Below are 20,305 nucleotides of genomic sequence, written 5' to 3'. Positions count from 1 at the left end.
GCCATTAAAATTATTGTTGCGACTATTACAGGCCGTGTGGCAATGCAGTAGTTAACGAAGCAGTTCGGCAACTTTCTAGTAAGTTCCCAATAGCTTCAGCCAGCTCGGGTCATTGTTTCGATGGTCACTGAGGCGTCACTTACTTGGATAAGAGTTTGACTGTTTGCTGGGTCTCTCTTGTCTTTTTGTGTTGTGAACCATACAGAAAGGTCTGAATTCCCAGGCACTGCCAAACAGAGAGATTAAAGTATTTAATTAGAACTCTACATTCAGCTAATTTCAGTCACACTGCGTCAGCACATTTTCTGCTTGCAACTGGATGGCAAAATGCAAATTTTAACAGATCCTTTTGTTTTCCAGTTTTTCTTCTCCTCTCCCGGAGGTGCTGACTCTTGCTGATGTGTATTTCCACCGGCATTAACAGGGCCTCTGTACCCCAGCTATTCGTCAGTCCATGGCCTCGCCCCTCCCCATCTCCGTAACCTCCTCCAGCCCTACAACCCTCCGAGATCTCTGCGCTCCTCCAACCCTGGCCTCGTGCATTCCCGATTTCTTTCGCTCCACCATTGGCGGCCGTGCCTTCAGCTTCCTAGGCCCTAAGCTCTGGAATTGCCTCCCTAAACCTCTACCTCTCTCTTCTCCTTTCAGATGCTCCTTAAAACCTACCCCTTTGATCTGTTCTAATATCTCCTTATGAGGCTCGGTGTCAAATTTTCTGAAAACGCTCCTGTAAAGCGCCTTGGGATGTTAAAGGTGCTCTATAAATGCAAATTGTTGTTGTATTGGATTGGACAGTGAGGGTTGAAAGGATATTCAACCGTGGAGGGTATTACAGCCGCGGCCAAGTCCAACATAGTGTCATAGTAGGTACAGCACAGAAGGAGGCCATTCGGCCCATCATGCCTGTGCCAGCTCTTTGAAAGAGCTATCCAATGAATCCCACTCCCCTGCTCTTTCCCCATAGCCCTGTAAATTTTTCCCTTCAAGTATTTATCCAATTCCTTTTTAAAAGTCACCACTGAATCTGCTTCCACCGCCCTTTCAGGCAGTGCATTCCAGCTCATTACAACTCGCTGCGTAAAAAAAAGTTTCCTCATGTCACCTCTGGCTCTTCTGCCGATAACCTTAAATCTGTGTCCTCTGGTTACCGAGCCGTCTGCCACTGAAAACAGTTTCTCCTTATTCACTCTTTCAAAACCGTTCGTGATTTTGAACACCTCTATCAAAGCTCCCCTTAATCTTCTCTTGTAAGGAGAACAATCCCAGCTTCTCCAGTCTCGCCACATAACTGAAGTCCCTCATCCCTGGTACCATTCTAGTGAATCTCCTCTGCACCCTCTCCAAGGCTTTGACATCCTTCCTAAAATGTGGTGCCCAGAATTGAACACAATACTCCAGCTGAGGCATAACCAGTGTTTCATAAAGGGTTACCATAACTTCCTTGCTTTTGTACTCTATGCCTCTATGAATAAATGTAAACAATTTTACAACACCAAGTTATAGTCCAGCAATTTTATTTGAAATTCACAAGCTTTCGGAGGCTACCTCCTTCCTCAGGTGAACGAAGCCCAGGGTCCCATATGCTTTTTTAACAGTCTTTTCAACTTATCCTGCCACCTTCAAAATTTTGTGTATATGCATCCCGAGGTCTCCCTGTTCCTGCACCCCCTTTAGAATTGTACCATTTAGTTTATATTACCTCTCCTCATTCCTCCTACCACTTCACACTTCTCTGCATTAAATTTCATCTGCCATGTGTCCGCCCATTTCACCAGTCTATCTATGTCCTCCTGAAGTCTGTTACTATCCTCCACATTGTTTACAACATTTCCGAGTTTCGTGTCATCTGCAAACTTTGAAATTATACCCTCTATACCCAAGTCCAAGTCGTTAATATATATCAAAGAGATACAATTTAACACTGACCCCTGGGGAACACCACGGTTCTACCACTATACTTCCCTCCAGTCTGAAAAACAACCTTTCACCACTACTCTCTGCTTTCTGTCCCTGAGCCAATTTTGTATCCTTGCTGCCACTGTCGTTTTAATTCCATGGGCTTTGATTTTGCTAATAAGTCTATTATGTGGTACTTTATCAAATGCCTTTTGAAAGTCCAAATACACATCAACCACACTACCCTCATCAACCCTCTCCGTTACTTCATCAAAGAACTCAATCAAGTTAGTCAAACACGATTTGCCATTAACAAATCCGTGCTGACTTTCATTTATTAGCCCATACTTTTCCAAGTGCCAATTAATTTTGTCCAGGATTATTGTCTCTAAAAGTTTCCCCACCACCGACGTTAGGCTGACTGGCCTGTAATTGCCGGGTTTATCCCACACCCCTTTTTTGAACAGGAGTGTAACATTTGCAATCCTCCAGTCCACATCTACGCACACGTACATTTTCCAATGGGATTGTGATCAGGGGTGGAAGTCCCCTGCCTGTGTTTTTCTCTTCCCTGGTCCAGGGAGGCTGAGGCCAATTCTAGCTCCCCTATCACCCTAGTTCAGCACAGGTGGGAAGCAGAGGTAACACCTCCCTGTGAACTGATGTAAAACAGGGCTGAGGAAAATGGGAAAAGGAAGGGATTAATTATCTTTTGGGTTATCCTGTCCTGAATTGAATGGGAACTCCACACAGTTGAATGTTTGAACAGAGCTTTATGCTATTAGTTTACATAAACTTCATTTCTTTTTCCTATTTTCTTCCCTCCCACCCACCTAATTTCCTGCCCTTTTTCTCACTTCAACAACAACATAAAACTTGCATTTATATAGCGTCTTTAACTTAGTAAAATATCCCAAGGTGCTTCAAAGGACTGTTATCAGGCAAAATTTGACACCGAGCCACGTAAGATGATATTAGGACAGGTGACCAAAAGCTTGGTCAAAGAGGTAGGTTTTAAGGAACATCTTAAAGGAGGAGAGAGAGGTAGAGAGGTTTCGGGAGGGAATTCCAGAGCTTAGGGCCTCAGCAGTTGAAGGCACGGCCGCCAACGGTGGGGCGAAGGAAATCGGGAATGCACAAGAATTGTAGGAATGCGGAGATCTCGGAGGGTTGTAGGGCTGGAGGAGGTTACAAGACAAGGAGGAGCAAGGCCATGGAGGAATTTGAACAAAAGGATGAGAATTTTAAGTTTGAGGCCTCTCCTTAAACTGCAGATTTGTGCAGGGGTGTGATTACACAGGCACAAGTTGTCTGTTAGTACCTCACCCAAGTGGCCATTCTTCATGCAAGAGTCTGGATAGCGAGTGATGACAGGCCAATTGACCGTGAAGGGCATCACAGCAGAAATAGGTCCTACCTTCACCAGACAGTCAAGCCTGTCTGGGGCGCGGGGGGGGAGGGGGAGCGGGGGGAACAGAGCACTGGATGGGGACTGGGAACCCTGGTTAATCTGAATCCTTCATAGACTGCTCAGGACAATTGCAGAGACCCTACTGTTGCAGCTGCTGCATCAGCGAGCTCGGCACAGGCTGCGGATTGAAGCTGGTACCTTCTGGTCTGTATCACTTGGCGTTTGAACATTTACCCAGTAAATCCTTAAAATCCGATGCAAACCATTGGTTGCTCCAATCAGTCATTGTCAACAGCAATCAAGAAAGTGGCAGAAAATACAATGATAGGCAGTGTATGGGATGAAGTAACAATGTAAATTAGTCTTTGCATTTTACACAACTTTCCTACAATTCTATTTATGACCCAATGTCTTAGCTAAATCTGCCACAGTCTGAAATCTTATAATGTAAATGTCAGTTCCATTAATCACTAGAATGAGGAGAATAGTTTAAAATAGTAGAGATTCCTTTACTATCCACACACTCCCATCAACTTAACCAGAGCCTCTATTTACTCAGACTTCCATTTAACCGTTTTTAAAAAATTGTTTGAGGGGAACTGGGTAGTGCAGTGGGTTAGATGCTGGCCTTTCACCTCTGGGGCCTGTATGCAAATCCAGCCAAGACTGATGGAATGAGAGTCTCCTCTATCTTTCGTCTTTCTTAGGATTTATTTTCAAATTTGGGCAAAAATCCATGGCGATATGCATGATTACTGGGTTGTAAAGTACAAGATTTGTAGAAAGTCCAGGTCCTTCATGTAATGCATGAACATTGAGTAATGTCCTTCAAAAAATCATTGATCATGTTATCTAACTGCAATCAGGAAACTTGAGCACAAAATCTAGGCTGACACTCCAGTACAGTACTGAGGGAGAGCTGCACTGTCAGAGGTGCCATCTTTCAGATGAGACGTTAAACTAAGTCCCCGTCTGCCCTAGCAGGTGGACGTAAAAGATCCCATGGCACCATTTCAAAGAGCAGGGGAGTTCTCCCGGTATCCTGGCCAACATTTATCCCTCAACCAATATCACTAAAAGCATATCATCTGGTCATTATTGCATTGCTGTTTGTGGGACCTTGCTGTGCGCAATTTGGCTGCTGCGTTTCCTACATTACAACTGTGACGACACTTCAAAAGTGCTTCATTGGCTGTAAAGTGCTTTGGGACATCCTGAAGTCGTGAAAGGTGCTATAGAAATGCAAGTTCTTCCTTTCTTTCAATCAGCCCATTTTAGGAATATGGTGTTATTATTGTAGAACACAATTGTGATTAAACTTTGCATCTTATATCTTTAGAACCTATTCGTGTTACTAAGAGGTAAATATTGACCTGCCTGCAGCTGCTGTCTTGGTGAGCAACATACTCGCAAACAGCCGAAAAGCAGATCAGATGTCACAGTGTGTCTGCGCCCAGCTCATCTTCCATGGTACATACTTAGCAACCACTATGGGGAAAAGGCCTGCGATTTATCTCTTGACACTTGAAGTCCTCTACACGATACGCGCAGCATCACCACAACAAGCAGCCTTGGCCATTCGTTAACAGATCACTGTAGTAGCAAATAAAGCAGCAACATGTGTTCAAAGGAATCGCTCTGCAAAAAGGTAGTGTTACAGAAGATTAAGAGTGTTCAAAAACAATCCAAGTGTCAATGTGTGAGTATTAAGTGCAGTACAAAATGCTGAGAGGCCGTGGAGAGGATAATTGTATGGATGCCGGGTGAAGATGCTTGGCTGTCACAGCCCACATGGTTGAATAGCCTGCTGATTACACACAGGAATGGTCACTTGCACGAGGTACTGGAGGGCCATGCCTGTGAAACTGCATCGCAACGCAAGTCAGGACAGGAGGCAATAAGGGGAGAAAACTGGAGAGAAACCCCTGCCCACGCTCAGAAAAGTGCTTGGATTTATATTGTGCCTTACCATGTCCTTAGAAAGTCCCAAAGAGATTTTCACCCAATGAATAACCACATCCGTTGTAAGTGATTAGGACAGATTGGTAACAAAGGGAAGTTGAACTTCATTTCAGTGGCACAAAGTTTTAAAAGAATTTAAGATACAAGGACAAGGAAAGGGCCATTGAACCCATCTCTCTAATCAAAGCTCAAAGCAAAATATAGCCTCTATTCAATTACACTTCTGTAACAATTACAGATGAAACATTTCTTGCTGGGGACTGGCTCTGCAAACCTCTCTCTTCAAACAACCCCCTCAGTGATTTACAAACTGACCACGAGTAGGAAGATCATATAAGGAAGAACTTGCATTTATTTAATGTCTTATCGTATCCTCAGGATATCCCAAAGAGTTTCACATTGAATGAAACACTTTTGAAGTGTAGTCACTGTTTTCATTTGGGCAAATGTGCCTCCACAATTTGCACACAGCAAGATCCCACAAACAGCAACTGAGATGAATAACCACTTAATCTGTTGTGATAGTATTTGTTGAGGAACGTTAACCAGGGCATGGGGAGAATTCCTTGCTCTTCTTCCAATAATGCCATGGAATATTTTACGCCCACCTGAACTGGCAGATCGGGCATCTGTATAACTGGTCAACTGAAGAAAATCACCTCCAGTAATGCAGCGCTCCCTCAGTACTGCATTACTAGATTATGGGCTCAAGTTCTGGCGTGGGGCCTGAACCCACAACCTTCTGACTCAGAGGTGAGAGTGCTACCGAGTGAGTGAGCCAGTCTGACTCTATGGGGGTAATGTTAACCGAACTTGCTGGGCAGGAAACCCTCAGGATCAGATGGAATGGTGATTTTACACCCTGCCCAATGTTACTCTCCAATGCATTTATTTCAAGCTTTCCCCCATTGGAATTTTTTTTTCCTTTTAGAGATATAGTGAACTATGGGTATCTCATAACAAGCTTCTCCATTAGTGGGGGGGGGGGGGTTGCAAAATATGCATTATATTCAAGGTGACGAGTCGTGACATTAAACTGAATCTACTGAACGTGCAAAAACGAAACCCTTTTGTATCTTCTGTGTTCAGAAATATTGAGTTGAATGTGTTCGGCAGCTCATAACAAACAAATAGCTACAATCAATTCTACGGGAACATTTATTGATTCCAATTTGTGTATTTATTAGTCAGATGCTTCCAAATGTTCTACAAATGCAACAAAGCAAATTTAATTGGCGTACTGGTTGTTTATTGACTAGTGTTCAAGATTGTTCTGGCTGGTTGGCTTGAATAATTAAAACAATTGTATGACTACAGGGAGATGTACTTTAATAGTACCCACCACCAAATGTATGAGCTGCCCCTGTCTGTTAGGACTCTCAGCCTTCTGTTTCTCCCCTTTCACCCGGAATACTGTTATTGTGGCTCTAATCGTTTTGAGAAGTTATGTTAAACTTGTACAGAATCTTGGTTAGACCACACTTGGAGTACTGTGCACAGTTCTGGTTTTCATATAATAAAATGGATATAAAGGCACTGGAGACGGTGCAAAAAAGATTTACAAGGATACCAGAACCAAGAGGATCAGGATAAATTGAACAGGCTGGGGCTCTTTTCTCCAGAAAAGTGAAGACTGAGGGGTGACCAGATAGAGGTCTTTAAGATTATGAAAGGGTTTGATAGGGTAGACGTAGAGAAGTTGTTTCCACTTGTGGGGGAGGCCAAAACTAGGGGCCATAAATATACGAGAGTCACCAATAAATCCAATTGAGAATTCAGGAGAAACCTCTTTACCCAGAGAGTGGTAAGAATGTGGAACTTGCTACCACAAGGAGTAGTTGAGGCAAATAGCACAGATGCATTTAAGGGGATGTTAGATAAACACACGAGGGAGAAATGAATAGAAGGTTATGCTGATAGAGTTAGATTAAGAGGGGTGGGAGGAGGCTCGTGTGGAGCAGAGACCAGTTGGGCCGAATGGCCTGTTCCTGAATTGTGCATTCTACATAATCTGTTTTAGATTGTAAAACTGGCTCCCAGCACTGAGTGCATGTGCAAAGACGGTGTTGGGCTTGGGCTGTGATATTCTTCAGCTCCACACGAACATCATGGCATCACTCACTGTCTAAGGCTCACACATTGAGACCGGCTAATTGGGTGAGGAACTGAAGAGCAGTTTTTTTTTATTCGTTCATGGAATGTGGGCGTCGTTGGCGAGGCCGGCAATTATTGCCCATCCCTAATTGCCCACGAGAAGGTGGTGGTGAGTCGCCTTCTTGAACCGCTGCAGTCCGTGTGGTGACGGTTCTCCCACAGTGCTGTTAGGAAGGGAGTTCCAGAATTTTGACCCAGCGACATATTTCCAAGTCGGGATGGTGTGTGACTTGGAGGGGAACGTGCAAGTGGTGTTGTTCCCATGTGCCTGCAGCTCTTGTCCTTCTAGGTGGTAGAGGTTGCGGGTTTGGGAGGTGCTGTCGAAGAAGCCTTGGCGAGTTGCTGCAGTGCATCCTGTGGATGGTGCACACTGCAGCCACGTTGCGCCGGTGGTGAAGGGAGTGAATGTTTAGGGTGGTGGATGGGGTGCCAATCAAGCTGGCTGCTTTATCTTGGATGGTGTCGAGCTTCTTGAGTGTTGTTGGAGCTGCACTCATCCAAGCAAGTGGAGAGTATTCCATCACACTCCTGACTTGTGCCTTGTAGATGGTGGAAAGGCTATGGGGAGTCAGGAGGTGAGTCACTCGCCGCAGAATACCCAGCCTCTGACCTGCTCTCGTAGCCACAGTATTTATATGGCTGGTCCAGTTAAGTTTCTGGTCAATGGTGACCCCCAGGATGTTGATGGTGGGGGATTCGGCGATGGTAATGCCGTTGAATGTCAAGGGGAGGTGGTTAGACTCTCTCTTGTTGGAGATGGTCATTGCCTGGCACTTATCTGGCGCGAATATTACTTGCCACTTATAAGCCCAAGCCTGGATGTTGTCCAGGTTTTGCTGCATGCGGGCTCGGACTGCTTCATTATTTGAGGGGTTGCGAATGGAACTGAACACTGTGCAATCATCAGCGAACATCCCCATTTCTGACCTTATGTTGGAGGGAAGGTCATTGATGAAGCAGCTGAAGATGGTTGGACCTAGGACACTGTCCTGAGGAACTCCTGCAGCAATGTCCTGGGGCTGAGATGATTGGCCTCCAACAACCACTACCATCTTCATTTGCGCTAGGTATGACTCCAGCCACTGGAGAGTTTTCCCCCTGATTCCCACTGACTTCAATTTTACTAGGGTTCCTTGGTGCCAAACTCGGTCAAATGCTGCCTTGATGTGAAGGGCAGTCACTCTCACCTCACCTCTGGAATTCAGCTCTTTTGTCCATGTTTGGACCAAGGCTGTAATGAGGTATGGAGCCGAGTGGTCCTGGCGGAACCCAAACTGAGCATCGGTGAGCAGGTTATTGGTGAGTAAATGCCGCTTGATAGCACTGTCGACGACACGTTCCATCACTACAGCTGGGATGTTGTCGGGGCCCATAGCCTTTGCTGTATCCAGTGCACTCAGCCGTTTCTTGACATCACGTGGAGTGAATCGAATTGGCTGAAGACTGGCTTCTGTGATGGTGGGGATATCGGGAGGAGGCATGATTCATCGCCTTCAGGGCTGAAGAGAACACTGAAGAGGGGGGGGGAGGGAAAGTCTACAAAAATAAGCTTTGGTAATCAGCCATTGAAACAAAAAAAAAACTGGTATCCCATTACCCACACTTCAGCTATCTGCTATCCCAATTCCGTGTCAGAATTTTGGTGGGACAAATCCTTGTCAAAGCTACACAATGTTTCTTTCATTTTTTGTCTTGTGCTTGTCTTCATTTCTGTTGCTGTACCTTCCATGCAAAACCAAAAATTGGAGACTTGATTATTCTCCAATATCTGTTATTCACTTTCAGACCCCCCCTCCATTGTTAATGTAGTATTGTACCAGTTAATAGATTCCATGCATCCAACATATGTCATACTTAACCATCATTATTCTTTTGCCTACATCATACCACCAATACCTTTCTTAGTTTGCCTTCACACAACAGTAAGAAAACATGAAATTCAAAGTTAATTTCCAAATAAACATATTATATTAGCAGATCTCTGGTGCCATTGTTTATAGTGGGTTGGATGATGTGCTGTTTTAGAACAGCAGACACAGTAATACACAATGCTACAGTCGTTGAGGTGTGGCTCTGTTTAATCAGACCTGTAACCTTAAGGCCATAAAGTACAATTATTGCAAATCGGGCATTCCAAAGCCAATTAGCAATTGCTGGAGGTTTTGGATTGGCAGGTACTTGTAAATTCCTAGCTCCGGGTTAGAACAAACCTGCATAAATAACTGCCTTTGGTTCTGTTTCCATACTTTAAAGTATGGCATCTGAACTGTGAGACTCAAAGCTATATTATGTATACTGAATATCTGACAGATATTCTAAACAAATTAGAACCTCTGTTAACATTGCAGACAACGAACAGTAATACATTCAACATTTGCATGCTAGTATCACACAGCGTAATTTTGAGATACCGAATACTTTCTATCATAGTATATCCATGGAAACAACAGCATCACCACTTAAACAAACTGTAACACTTTGAAGAAAATGTATAAGATTAAAATGTAATTAATGGGTTGTTTGAGGTCAGGTGTTTCTATAATTATCAGTTTAAAAAAAGACTTGCATTTATATAGCGCCATTCACGACCTCAGGACGTCCCAAAGTGCTTCACAGCCAATGAAGCATGGTCACTGTTGTAATGTAGTAAACGTGACAGCCATTTTGCGCACAGAAAGATCCCACAAACAGCAATGTGATAAATGATCAGATATTCTGTTCTTAGGTGTTGGTTGAGGGATTATATCAATTAATGTGCAATTTTCCACCATGCCCCGGGCACTCACTTTTCTGAACTTTTTATAGGCTGCCTTCTGGTGTCCCTGTGCCAATTCAATTCCTCCAAACAGGCGGTATGTCTCTTCTGCCTCGGTGCTGAAATCTCCAAAGGTAGAAAGCTTGGCTGGGAGGGATTCCTGAAGCAGACTCGAAGCAGCCTGCAGTAAAGGTAAAATGATCAATGTTAACTAAAATAACCCTGCCCCGCATTAAAATTCACATCCTGGTTCTTCAAATCCCTCTATGGCCTTGCCCCTCCCTAACTCTGTAACCTCCTCCAGCTCTACAATCCTCTGTGCACCTCCAATTCTGGCCTCTTGCGCATCCCCGATTTTCAAGGTGGCAGGACAAGTTGATAAAATTATTTTTAAAAAAAGCATATGGGATCCTGGACTTTTTAAAAGAGGCATAGAGTACAAAAGCAAAGAAGTTATGGTAAACCCTTATAAATCACTGGTTAGGCCTCAGCTGGACTATTGTATCCAATTCTGGGCCCCATACTATAGGAAGGATGTCAAGGCCTTGGAGAGGGTGCAGAGGTGATTTACTACAATGGTATCGGGGATGAGCAGAGAAGATTAAGGGGCATTTAATAGAGGTGTTCAAAATTATGAAGGGATTTGATAGAGTAGATAGGGAGAAACTGTTTCTACTGGCAGTAGTATCAGAAATCAGTGGACACAGATTTAAGATAATTGGCAAAAGAACCAGAGGGAAGATGAAGAGAATTTTTTTTTAACGCAGTGAGTTGTTATGATCGGGAATGCACTGCCTGAAAGGGTGGGGGAAGCAGATTCAATAGTAAATTTCAAAAAGGAATTGGATATATACTTGAAAAGGAAAACATTGCAGGGCTATGGGGAAAGAGCAGGGGGGTTGGACTAATTGGACTGCTCTTTCAAAGAGCCAGCACAGGCACGATGGGCCGAATGCCCTCCTTCTGTGCTGTATGAATCTATGAAGAGCAGAAGGCTCTCCTGGCCAACATTCATCCCTTGACCAACACCAACAAACAGGGAAATACCTGACCGTCATATTGAGATGTTTAAGAAACATAAGACAAGACATATGAAATAGGAGCAGCAGTAGGCCATACGGTCACTCGAGCCTGCTCCACCATTCAATCAAATCATGGCCGATCTTCGACCTCAACTCCACTTTCCCACCCTATCCCCATATCCCTTGATTCCCCTAGAGTCCAGAAATCTGTCTATCTCAGCCTTGAATATATTCAATGACTCAGCATCCACAGTCCTCTGGGGTAGAGAATTCCAAAGATTCACAACCCTCTGAGTGAAGAAATTCCTTATCTCAGTCTTAAATGGCCGACCCCTTATCCTGCGACTATGTCCCCTAGTTCTGGACTCTCCAGCCATGGGAAACAATCTCTCAGCATCTACTCTGTCAAGCCCCCTCATAATCTTATATGTTTCAAATAGATCACCTCTCATTCTTCTAAACTCGAGAGTATAGGCCCATTCTACTCAACCTCGTCTCATAGGATAACCCTCTCATCCCAGGAATTAATCTAGTGAACCTTCGCTGCACTGCCTCGAAGGCAAGTATATCTTTCCTTAGATAAAGAGACCAAAACTGTACACAGGTCAATGCACAGAGGAAGCAAATCACGTATCTGATATCGACTAGGAAATGCAGAGTTACAATGCTGCCCTTTCAGCCTTCAGGACGTGGGTTTCCATAAAAGCACTTTTACACTTACTGGCCTATGTTGTTCCTGTTTAGAGAGAGCAGCCTTTATGTGCTGCACAGCGTAGGTTTGCTGGTCTCCGCTGCATAAAACACAGGACCAGCTCTTTTATTTTAAAACTGAAACTGATGACATAAAGACCCACATTTTGAACATCAGTTCCCCGAATGCTGGCGTCATTTACAGTATAGAGCACAGCTGACAAAGGAAGAGTCGTATGTCTCAGATAAGTTACGCCTTTGTGGCGTGAAACTGCCTCAAAAATCCTTGCTTGAGTACTTATGCAGTAGTTAGGATAAGAAATGGATAGAGTATTACATAGAATTAGCAGCACAGAAACAGGCCATTCGGCCCAAATGATCTATGCCGGTGCTTATGCTCCACGCGAGCCTCCTCCCACCCTACTTCGGAGTAGATTGTACATGGTCTATGGAAGAAGCAAGTTTGATGGGCTGAGCAACTTTTTCTCATTCCCTGCTTTCTTACACTCAAGAAAGTCAAATATAATTTAGCAGGTTTGCATCATTCCACCAGTTTAAATTTTAAAAAATTCCAACACAGGGCTGAATATTTAGCCTTACCGGATAATTTTTGGTCAGTATCAGGAATCGACAGTAATCATCCAGGACCGAGAGAGATGACGCATGTTCTGGTCCCATCGCTGCCTGGTAACATTGCAGACTCTGTTTATAGTATCTCTCTGCTATGTCTAATGAAAGGTACAGACAACTTATGCAATTAACAGAGATGCTAAAAATATTAATATATATTTTTTTAAATGTCAAAGTATTGTCAAATATAAAACCACTAAAACCATTATTTTTCTGTTGTGAATGCCGTACAACAAATAACAATTATACCACACCTTTAGTGTGGAGAAATGTCCCAAGGTGCTTCCCAAAAGGCAGAGGGGAGAATAGGACACTGAGGAGTTGGGAGAACAGTTTGGGAAGGTAACTGAAGATGTGGCCACAGACGCAGGATTTGAAGAGGCTTTTGAAGGCAAAGCGGATGGGGTTGGGATGGAAACTCCAGGGTGAAGGGGTGTGATGGCCGTCAGATCAGACACGGGTGGAGCAGGGGAAGGGGTGATGCACACAAGGAGTGGGGCCTGTGTATTTCTTGTACTGTAATTTTTAATTTTCACTCCACTACTCAGAAGGGAAACTACAGTGAACAGTGCTCACAGTATTGTGAGCGAATGCGCAAGTTAGTGTTAAGAGGACTATAAAAACACCTTTACATTGGTAGCGTGCTTTCAGCAGCAGCAGCCTGGAACTGCCAGCGACAGCCACACATTACAGAGTAAACGCCGTGCCTGTCGGGGCCTGGGACCAGATATTCTGTGGGTCCCAAGAGTGAAGATCGAAGGCAACAACAACTTTCATTTATATAGCGCCTTTAACAAAGTGAAGTGCCTGGAGCGTAATCAGACAAAAAAAAATTGATGCCAAGCCAAAGGACACATAAGGACAGGTGACCAAAAGCTTGGTCAAAGAGGTAGGTTTTAAGCAGTGTCTTAAAGGAGCAGAGAGAGTAGAGAGGTGGAGAGGTTAGGGCCTAGAGAGCTGAAGGCACGGCCGCCAATGGTGGGGTGAAGGAAGTCGGAGATGCGCAAGAGGCAAGAATTGGTGGAATGCAGAGATCTCGGAGGCTTGTAGGGGCTGGAGGAGGTTAGAGAGAGAGGGAGGGACGAGGCCATGGAGGGATTTGAACACAAGAATGAGAATTTTAAAGTCAAGGCCAGGAGCCAATGTAGGTCAGTGATGGATGAATGGGACTTGGTGCAGGGTAGGATACCGGCAGCAGAGTTTTGGATGAGCTTGTGTTTATGGAGGGTGCAAGCTGGGAGGCCAGCCAGGAGAGCATTGGAATATTGTGCTTTCAACAGGGGAGGGGCGGCACATATGGGGGTGGTAAAATGGGGAGTGCAGTGCAGTCTCCTGTGTGAGTGACGCTCTCCTAGAGTCTGATGTAGAAGTGCCTTTAAAAGGCTTACCGAGGTGCTCAGCCCTGCCAGTTGAAGTGTAGGCCTCAGCTAGAGCCAGGGTTATTTGCCCCTCCTCCTCTCCGGAGGAAGCGTTAGTCAGCACTATGGAATGAGCCTGTAAAGCAACAAGAGAGTCCCAGGTTTATATCTCAAGCAAGAGGCTGGAGCTGCCAGCTTCTTAATACAGCACAGGAAACAGAAATAGATCATATTAGGACACAGGAAAAATCCTAGACTGTACGTCCACAAACAAGGCTCTAAAAATTACACGCAGTAACAGCACGATACTTTGTGATGCACTGAGTCTGTTTTCACATCAAGAATGAGGTTTTAAAATGAAAATAAATGGTGTTAAATCTGAAAATATTAAACTAATACCATCACTGAGCAGATGCTAGCCTTTATTCTCACACTGATAGAGCAGTAAACCATACAACAAATTATGCTGGGCTGCCCAAGTAAATACATTGATTTGTTTCCCTAAGAGCTTTGAGATACGGTATGGTATTTCTGCTCGGCTGAGCCAACTTTCAACCCTCTCCCAAAGGTGCTAACTCATGCTGGAGTTCAGCTCTACTGCATGTCCTTCGAAACCTTGCCATTGTGCCCACTGTTCATACGTCAGCCCACAGTGAGTTTCAGCAGGCTATTTTACCGCATGGGGCATCACAGCCACGTCCAATCCTGTCCTCGCTCAGGGTGTATTTGTGATGATGTGGATATGCCTACGGGGATCGGCAGCTTCTGAAGCTCCATCTAGTGGTGGAAGTGTACAGCTGCCGGCGTGACTGGTAGCTTTGTGACAGGAAAGTCCTGAGATGTCACCTGGAGGCATGAAAGAATGCTGAAGCCCAAATTAAGGGACCTGCGACATACACAGAAAATGTAATGTGTCATTCGACGCAGAGTCTGCATGTTTAATGCAATTACCCTCTGCCCTCCCTCTCCTGAAGGCACCGACCCTTGCTGGATACAACTTCATGGATATTGCCCATCCTCCAGAGTCTTATCCAGAAGGCTATTCTTCACATGTGAGGGCATCACAGCCAAGCTAACATGCACACAATCCAGCGCCAGTCACTGGATGGTGACCAGCATAACGAACCCTAGCTTATCTTTTTTTCCCCCCTTCTCCCTGAGTCCAGGGGCACTGAGGCCAATTGTAATACCCTTACTCAACTGACTCAGTACAGACCGAGGGGTGAGCCCAAGATTGTCGTAGGCTGCATGACTCAGTTCCATTTAGCTAATCAATAACAGATGTAGATATTTACTTCCCCCCCCCCCCACCCCGAAACTTTGAACAATTGACATTTTGAAAAGGGGACGCTGTGCTATTGAGAGGGAAGCCAGTATGCTCTGCTCTTTATTTAACATTGATAGATGGAATTATTAAAAGCATCAAATTAAAATTAAAGGTTCCTAATCTACATAGCTTTTAGTGTAGAAATCCCTCTGATTGCATTCCCAAAGCTGTTTGAATACATTCAGATGAAAAAGTTCCAAATATTCGGCTTTCAAATGGAAGTGAGTGGGTGGGGTTAATTTAGTAGATGAATAGAATGGAAATATTTATTGTAATCTATTTAAACCGAGCATTCAGAAGTAAATTGGAATAGATGACCAATCAGGGTGGGTGGGCAGAGCTCCATTCATCTGACAGATGGAACATTTAAAGTTCTAACACATTCCCTCGGGCAGTTTGGTAATCCTGCACAGGATGTGCCAAATATTAATTTCCTCGAGTTGATTTTTTTTTGACCATATAAATCCAACCCTTAGCGTCGGAAAAGCTTTGCAGTGTTTGTCAGATTTAGTTTATTAAAGTGAGTGGCCTATGGTTTGACATGTCCATTTATAGACGACAATTGGGAATTAGTGCTGACAATGTTTAAAAAAAAATCATAAACTGTGAGCAACTCTTTCTTTTTTAAAAACAGAAAGATCACGACCACTAGTGTGTCTCTCATGGCATTGCTCACAGAAAGTCAGCACAATGTGAATTTGGTGCATCGGTGATGCTGTGGTAAAGGGTTGGAGCTAAGGGAAGGCCATTTAGTGGCAGAAAAAGAATGAAAACAAAAGACTTGCATTTATGTAGCGTCTTTCACGACCTTAGGACATCCCAAAGCATTTCACAGCCAATGAAGTACTTTTGAAGTGTAATCACTGTTGAAGTGTAGTAAAAATGTGCTGACCTTGTGTCACAGAATGGTGATGCCCAAACAAGGAACGTGCGACATACATAGCAAATTAATAAATATTAGATGTTTGGAGGCGATGCAAAGACGGGACAAGAGGCTGATCTCTAGTGTCGGGAGACTGAGTTAGTAGATAAAATTTGAACTTCTCAACCTTAAAAGGAAGTGAATGAGAATCAGGGGGTTATAAAGTATTAAGTAGTAGGAGTTGTATTTAAATAGCACCTTTCACGACCTTAGGACATCCCAAGGCGTTTTACAGCCAACTAAGTACTTTTGAAGTGCAGTCAGTGTTGTAATGTAGGAAATGTGGCAGCCAATTTGCGCACAGCAATAAGATAACGACCAGATAATCTGTTTAAGTGATATTGATTGAGGAATAAATATTGGCTAGGACACCGGGGCCTTATTCTTCGAAATAGTGCTGTGGAATCTTTTACATACACCAGAGAGGGCAGACAGGGTATCTGTTTAACATCTCATCCAAAAGACTGTCCCTCTGACAGTGCAGCATTCCTTCGGTACTGCACTGGAGTGTTAGCCTAGATTTTTGCTCAAGTCTCTGGAGTGGGGCTTGAACCCACAATCTTCTGACTCAGAGGCGAGAGTGCTGCCCACTGAGCCTCGCCTCAGCTCAGCACAGCACATCTGAGCCTGATCGGTTTTCACCCCTAGTCCCCATATGTAGGAGCCACTGGAGAGCAATGAGCTGTGAGAATCCCCACTGATATTTTTCCACTCTTGCCCAGGGACCCCAAGTCCAAGTGTGGTGCCCCATATTGCCACCTCAACTCTTACCTGCAGTAGGTGCTGCATGCTCACATCATGGGCACCTCTAGCTTGCTCTGCTGCTGCCAAGTCCCGATAAACGGAGACACACTCCATGCTGTTTTCACCCTTACCGAGCGTCACGACACGAAGCAATTGTTCGTAACGCGCCACAGCCTCTGCTGACCTGTTCTCCTTCATGTACAACCTGGAGGATTACAGTGAAACCCATAAGTTGCCGTATCATTTCAGACCAATTCCAACAAAGTGGGGGTCATTTTGAATTTGTGCGATGGTGTGAAATGGGTGATAGCAAATCAGAACTTCGCTGGAAATACAAATGGGAAGAGGGGTAAAACGGGCTGCCGATTCGCCATCACCCGTTTTACACTATTGCACAAAGTTAAAATGACCCCAAGTGACAACTGATTTAAATTTTAAAACAGGTGGACAGTCTCCTGTGAAATTACTAGGGGACGAGTAGGTACAAGGAGACACTGTTTCTTCTGCCACATCGTAACATAGCGAGCAAGTGTCGTAATAAATCCAAATTTATTGAAGTCTATTCAGAGTGAAAAATGCTCTGGCTAAGCACATGCAATCTTACGTTACATGGCCTCGCCCCTCCCTATCTCTGTAACCTCCTCCAGCATTACAACCCTCCGAAATCTCTGCACTCCTCCAATTCTGGTCTCTTGCGCATCCCCAATTTTCATCGCTCCATCATTGGCGGCCATGTCTTCAGGTACCTGGGCCCTAAGTTCTGGAATTCCCTCCTTAAACCTCTCCACCTCTCTCTCCTCCTTTAAGACGCTCCTTAAAAACTACCCCTTTGACCAAGCTTTAGGTCACCTGAGCTAATATCTCTATATGTGGCTTGGTGTCAAATTTTTGTCCGATAACGCTCGTGAAGCGCCCTGGGACGTTTTTATTAAATTAAAGGACTATATAAATGCAAGTTGTAGTTGTTGTTAGTGATAAGGAGGATTTGTACCATCATTTGGCATTTATTTTACATTTTTCAGTAACAAATAGACAAAACAGCACTGAGACCTCCCCCTGCAAATACGTGGCTAAACCGAATTCAATCTTACCAATTTCAATCCCTCGGAAGTACTGAGTTAACTATTCTCAGCTGGAGTGACGATAGAGTTGTTAAAATTGGCCTGCGCCTCTCTAGGCTACGGAGGTGGAAAGATCAGGTCGCATTCTAGCTCCCGATTGCAGTCCAGGAACACCTGCTAGAAAGTGCAGGTGTGTGAACTTTTGGTGTAGGCAAGCTCGGGGTAGTACATGATGCCCTCCACAGTTGAAAAGCCTGGTTAAGCTCACACGTGGAGGATGCCCACCTGGAGGGGCCTGCCGGCACCTGTGGAACTGCAGACCCAACAAGAATCAGAATCTTCGAGAAGGGAAGGTGGGAAACGAAAGGAGAAAAATTCAGCTCAGTATACACTGTCCTGTGTCCTCTCCAAAGAAGATATTTAAACACTTGTGCCACATGCAAATAACCAAACCAAGTAACCAGGTGCTGATGAAACTCAACACTGACTATATCAATTGACTGCACTTACACACATTTTTCTTCCCTTTAGGGTTGTTGCTTTTAACATTCCCTCATTCTGCGGGCGATCCAATAATAATCACCACCTGGTTTGGCTGTTGCTCTGAGGCACGGAAAATTTGAATCCTTTGGATTTGGGACAGAAACACTGCTCAGACTAAGAAATACTGATCAGTACAACCAAATATAAAATGCTGATCCCTACATTGGCGATGGGTTTACTGCTGCAATAGCACTGGGAGGACATCCATGATGCACTGTCAAAGGTAGTTGGAAATTGGATTTTAAAAAAAAACTAAATATTCCCTAGGGTTTTAATTCCTATCCTCAGTCTAAGGGGCAATTTACTATCAAGAGGATGAAGATCTGCTTTTAGTTTCTGACACCACCATTACCAGCCAGAATGGAGATGATTGGGTAATTCCCCCGTCAATCACGCCTGGATACCGCACTGCTGTAAGTGACTAGGATTGATGTTATGCACATAATTTGTATTATGCGACCATCCTCCACTCACTCCATTTTGCTGGAGAGATCACCCTGCTTTCTTCGGGAGAAGCTGCTGCAGTTTCGGTCCCGAAACGTTTGCTGCAGTTCCTAAAGACTGTTTAAATAGGCTCTGTAAATAGACTTTGTTTGCTTTGCTGTTTGCTGAGTAAATAGACTTTATTTGCTGTAAAATGCACTGTTGTTGCGAGTCCTGCGTAAGTCCCATAAACACTCCGTTAGTTTCTACCTATACAGTTTTAATCTGGTTAGAATAGGAGGGCGAAATATTGTCTACTTGACTTGCTATCAATTATATCTCCTTTAAACCAAATGCATATGGCTAGATTCCTGCCCATTCAGTGGGTATAAAATCTGGCCCTATAGTGTTTATTCAGTGACCGTCCTTAAACAGTTCTGCTGTTATGGTACTCATAAGGGTTAAAGTGAAGTAGGATTTGTCCCAATAAAACTTCATTAACTGCGTCTTAGACTTCTGCAATTATACTGTAACAGTTGGGCGCTGTTCCAATTCCAACAGCTGCAATTGTTTAATTTGATCCATACAGAATCCTTGTATTATTCTAGAATAAAGCCTCCGGTAAGGATATGTTTTTGGACTTCGCTTCTCTACACAATATATGAAATGCTGGGGACTAATAGAAATCATACAAAGAATTATAATTTACTCATAGTCGACCTCCCATGATATTGCACAGGGGGAGTCCAGATCAAGTGTAGTCTTCAGGTGAAGACCATGTCTTATGTGGAGCATAAACACCAGTATAGACCAGTTGGGCCGAATGGCTGTTTCTGTGCTGTAAATTCTATGTAGAGCAGCGTTAGCTGATAGGGGAAAATTCGATCAGGATATGCAGATGCAAAATTTGGTCCTCATTTTAAGTCACATATACTGTCTTTATTTTTATATTTACATTATAAATTCTTGCACCTTCCAGTCAACATTTTCCATTATAAATGCCTATGTCCATATCCAAGGGAAGAAAAACACACACAAAAAATTGTTTGTATATTTTCCCCCTTCTTCTTCCCTTTGTTCTGTTCCCTCTTAAATGCAGACGTAATTTTTTCCACTCCTGACAAAGGATCTATACCTGAAACGTTACCCCTCTGTTCTCTCTACAGAAGCTGTCTGACCTGCTGAGTGCTTCTAGCATTTTCTGTTTTTGTTTCAGATTTTCAGCCTCTGCAACTTTTTTTTGCATCTGCAAATTTATAAATATCAAAATACACAGCAAACATATGGCAGGCAGTGCAGGGTGGAAACAGGAAATGGAAGGCCAAACAGCACATAAAGTTATGGTAGCAAGGTCACGTTAGAAATAGAAATGACAGTTTTCAGAGGTCATTGCTAATGCCTGCATTG

General features: G+C 43.9%; 1 protein-coding gene across 4 annotated transcripts in view; it reads right to left on the bottom strand.

Moving 5' to 3' along the window:
- ttc23 (tetratricopeptide repeat domain 23) overlaps nt 1-20,305 on the bottom strand; it is a 64,530-nt gene that overhangs the window by 28,277 nt on the left and 15,948 nt on the right. For all 4 annotated transcript variants that reach the window (XR_010958639.1, XR_010958637.1, XR_010958638.1 and 1 more), the window contains exons 6-10: nt 16,899-17,076; nt 13,909-14,014; nt 12,491-12,618; nt 10,210-10,359; nt 144-226 (exon numbers count right to left, since the gene is read on the bottom strand). Coding sequence is in view for 1 of the 4 variants with exons in the window: in XM_067973503.1 (XP_067829604.1) it covers nt 144-226; nt 10,210-10,359; nt 12,491-12,618; nt 13,909-14,014; nt 16,899-17,076 (645 nt within the window). In the remaining 3 variants the exon portion in view is untranslated. The remainder of the gene's footprint in view (nt 1-143; nt 227-10,209; nt 10,360-12,490; nt 12,619-13,908; nt 14,015-16,898; nt 17,077-20,305) is intronic.

Source organism: Heptranchias perlo, chromosome 38, assembly GCF_035084215.1.
Source record: "Heptranchias perlo isolate sHepPer1 chromosome 38, sHepPer1.hap1, whole genome shotgun sequence".
NCBI lineage: Eukaryota > Metazoa > Chordata > Chondrichthyes > Hexanchiformes > Hexanchidae > Heptranchias > Heptranchias perlo.
Note: the sequence above shows the minus strand (reverse complement) of the source record. Positions and strands in the feature narration are given on the sequence as shown.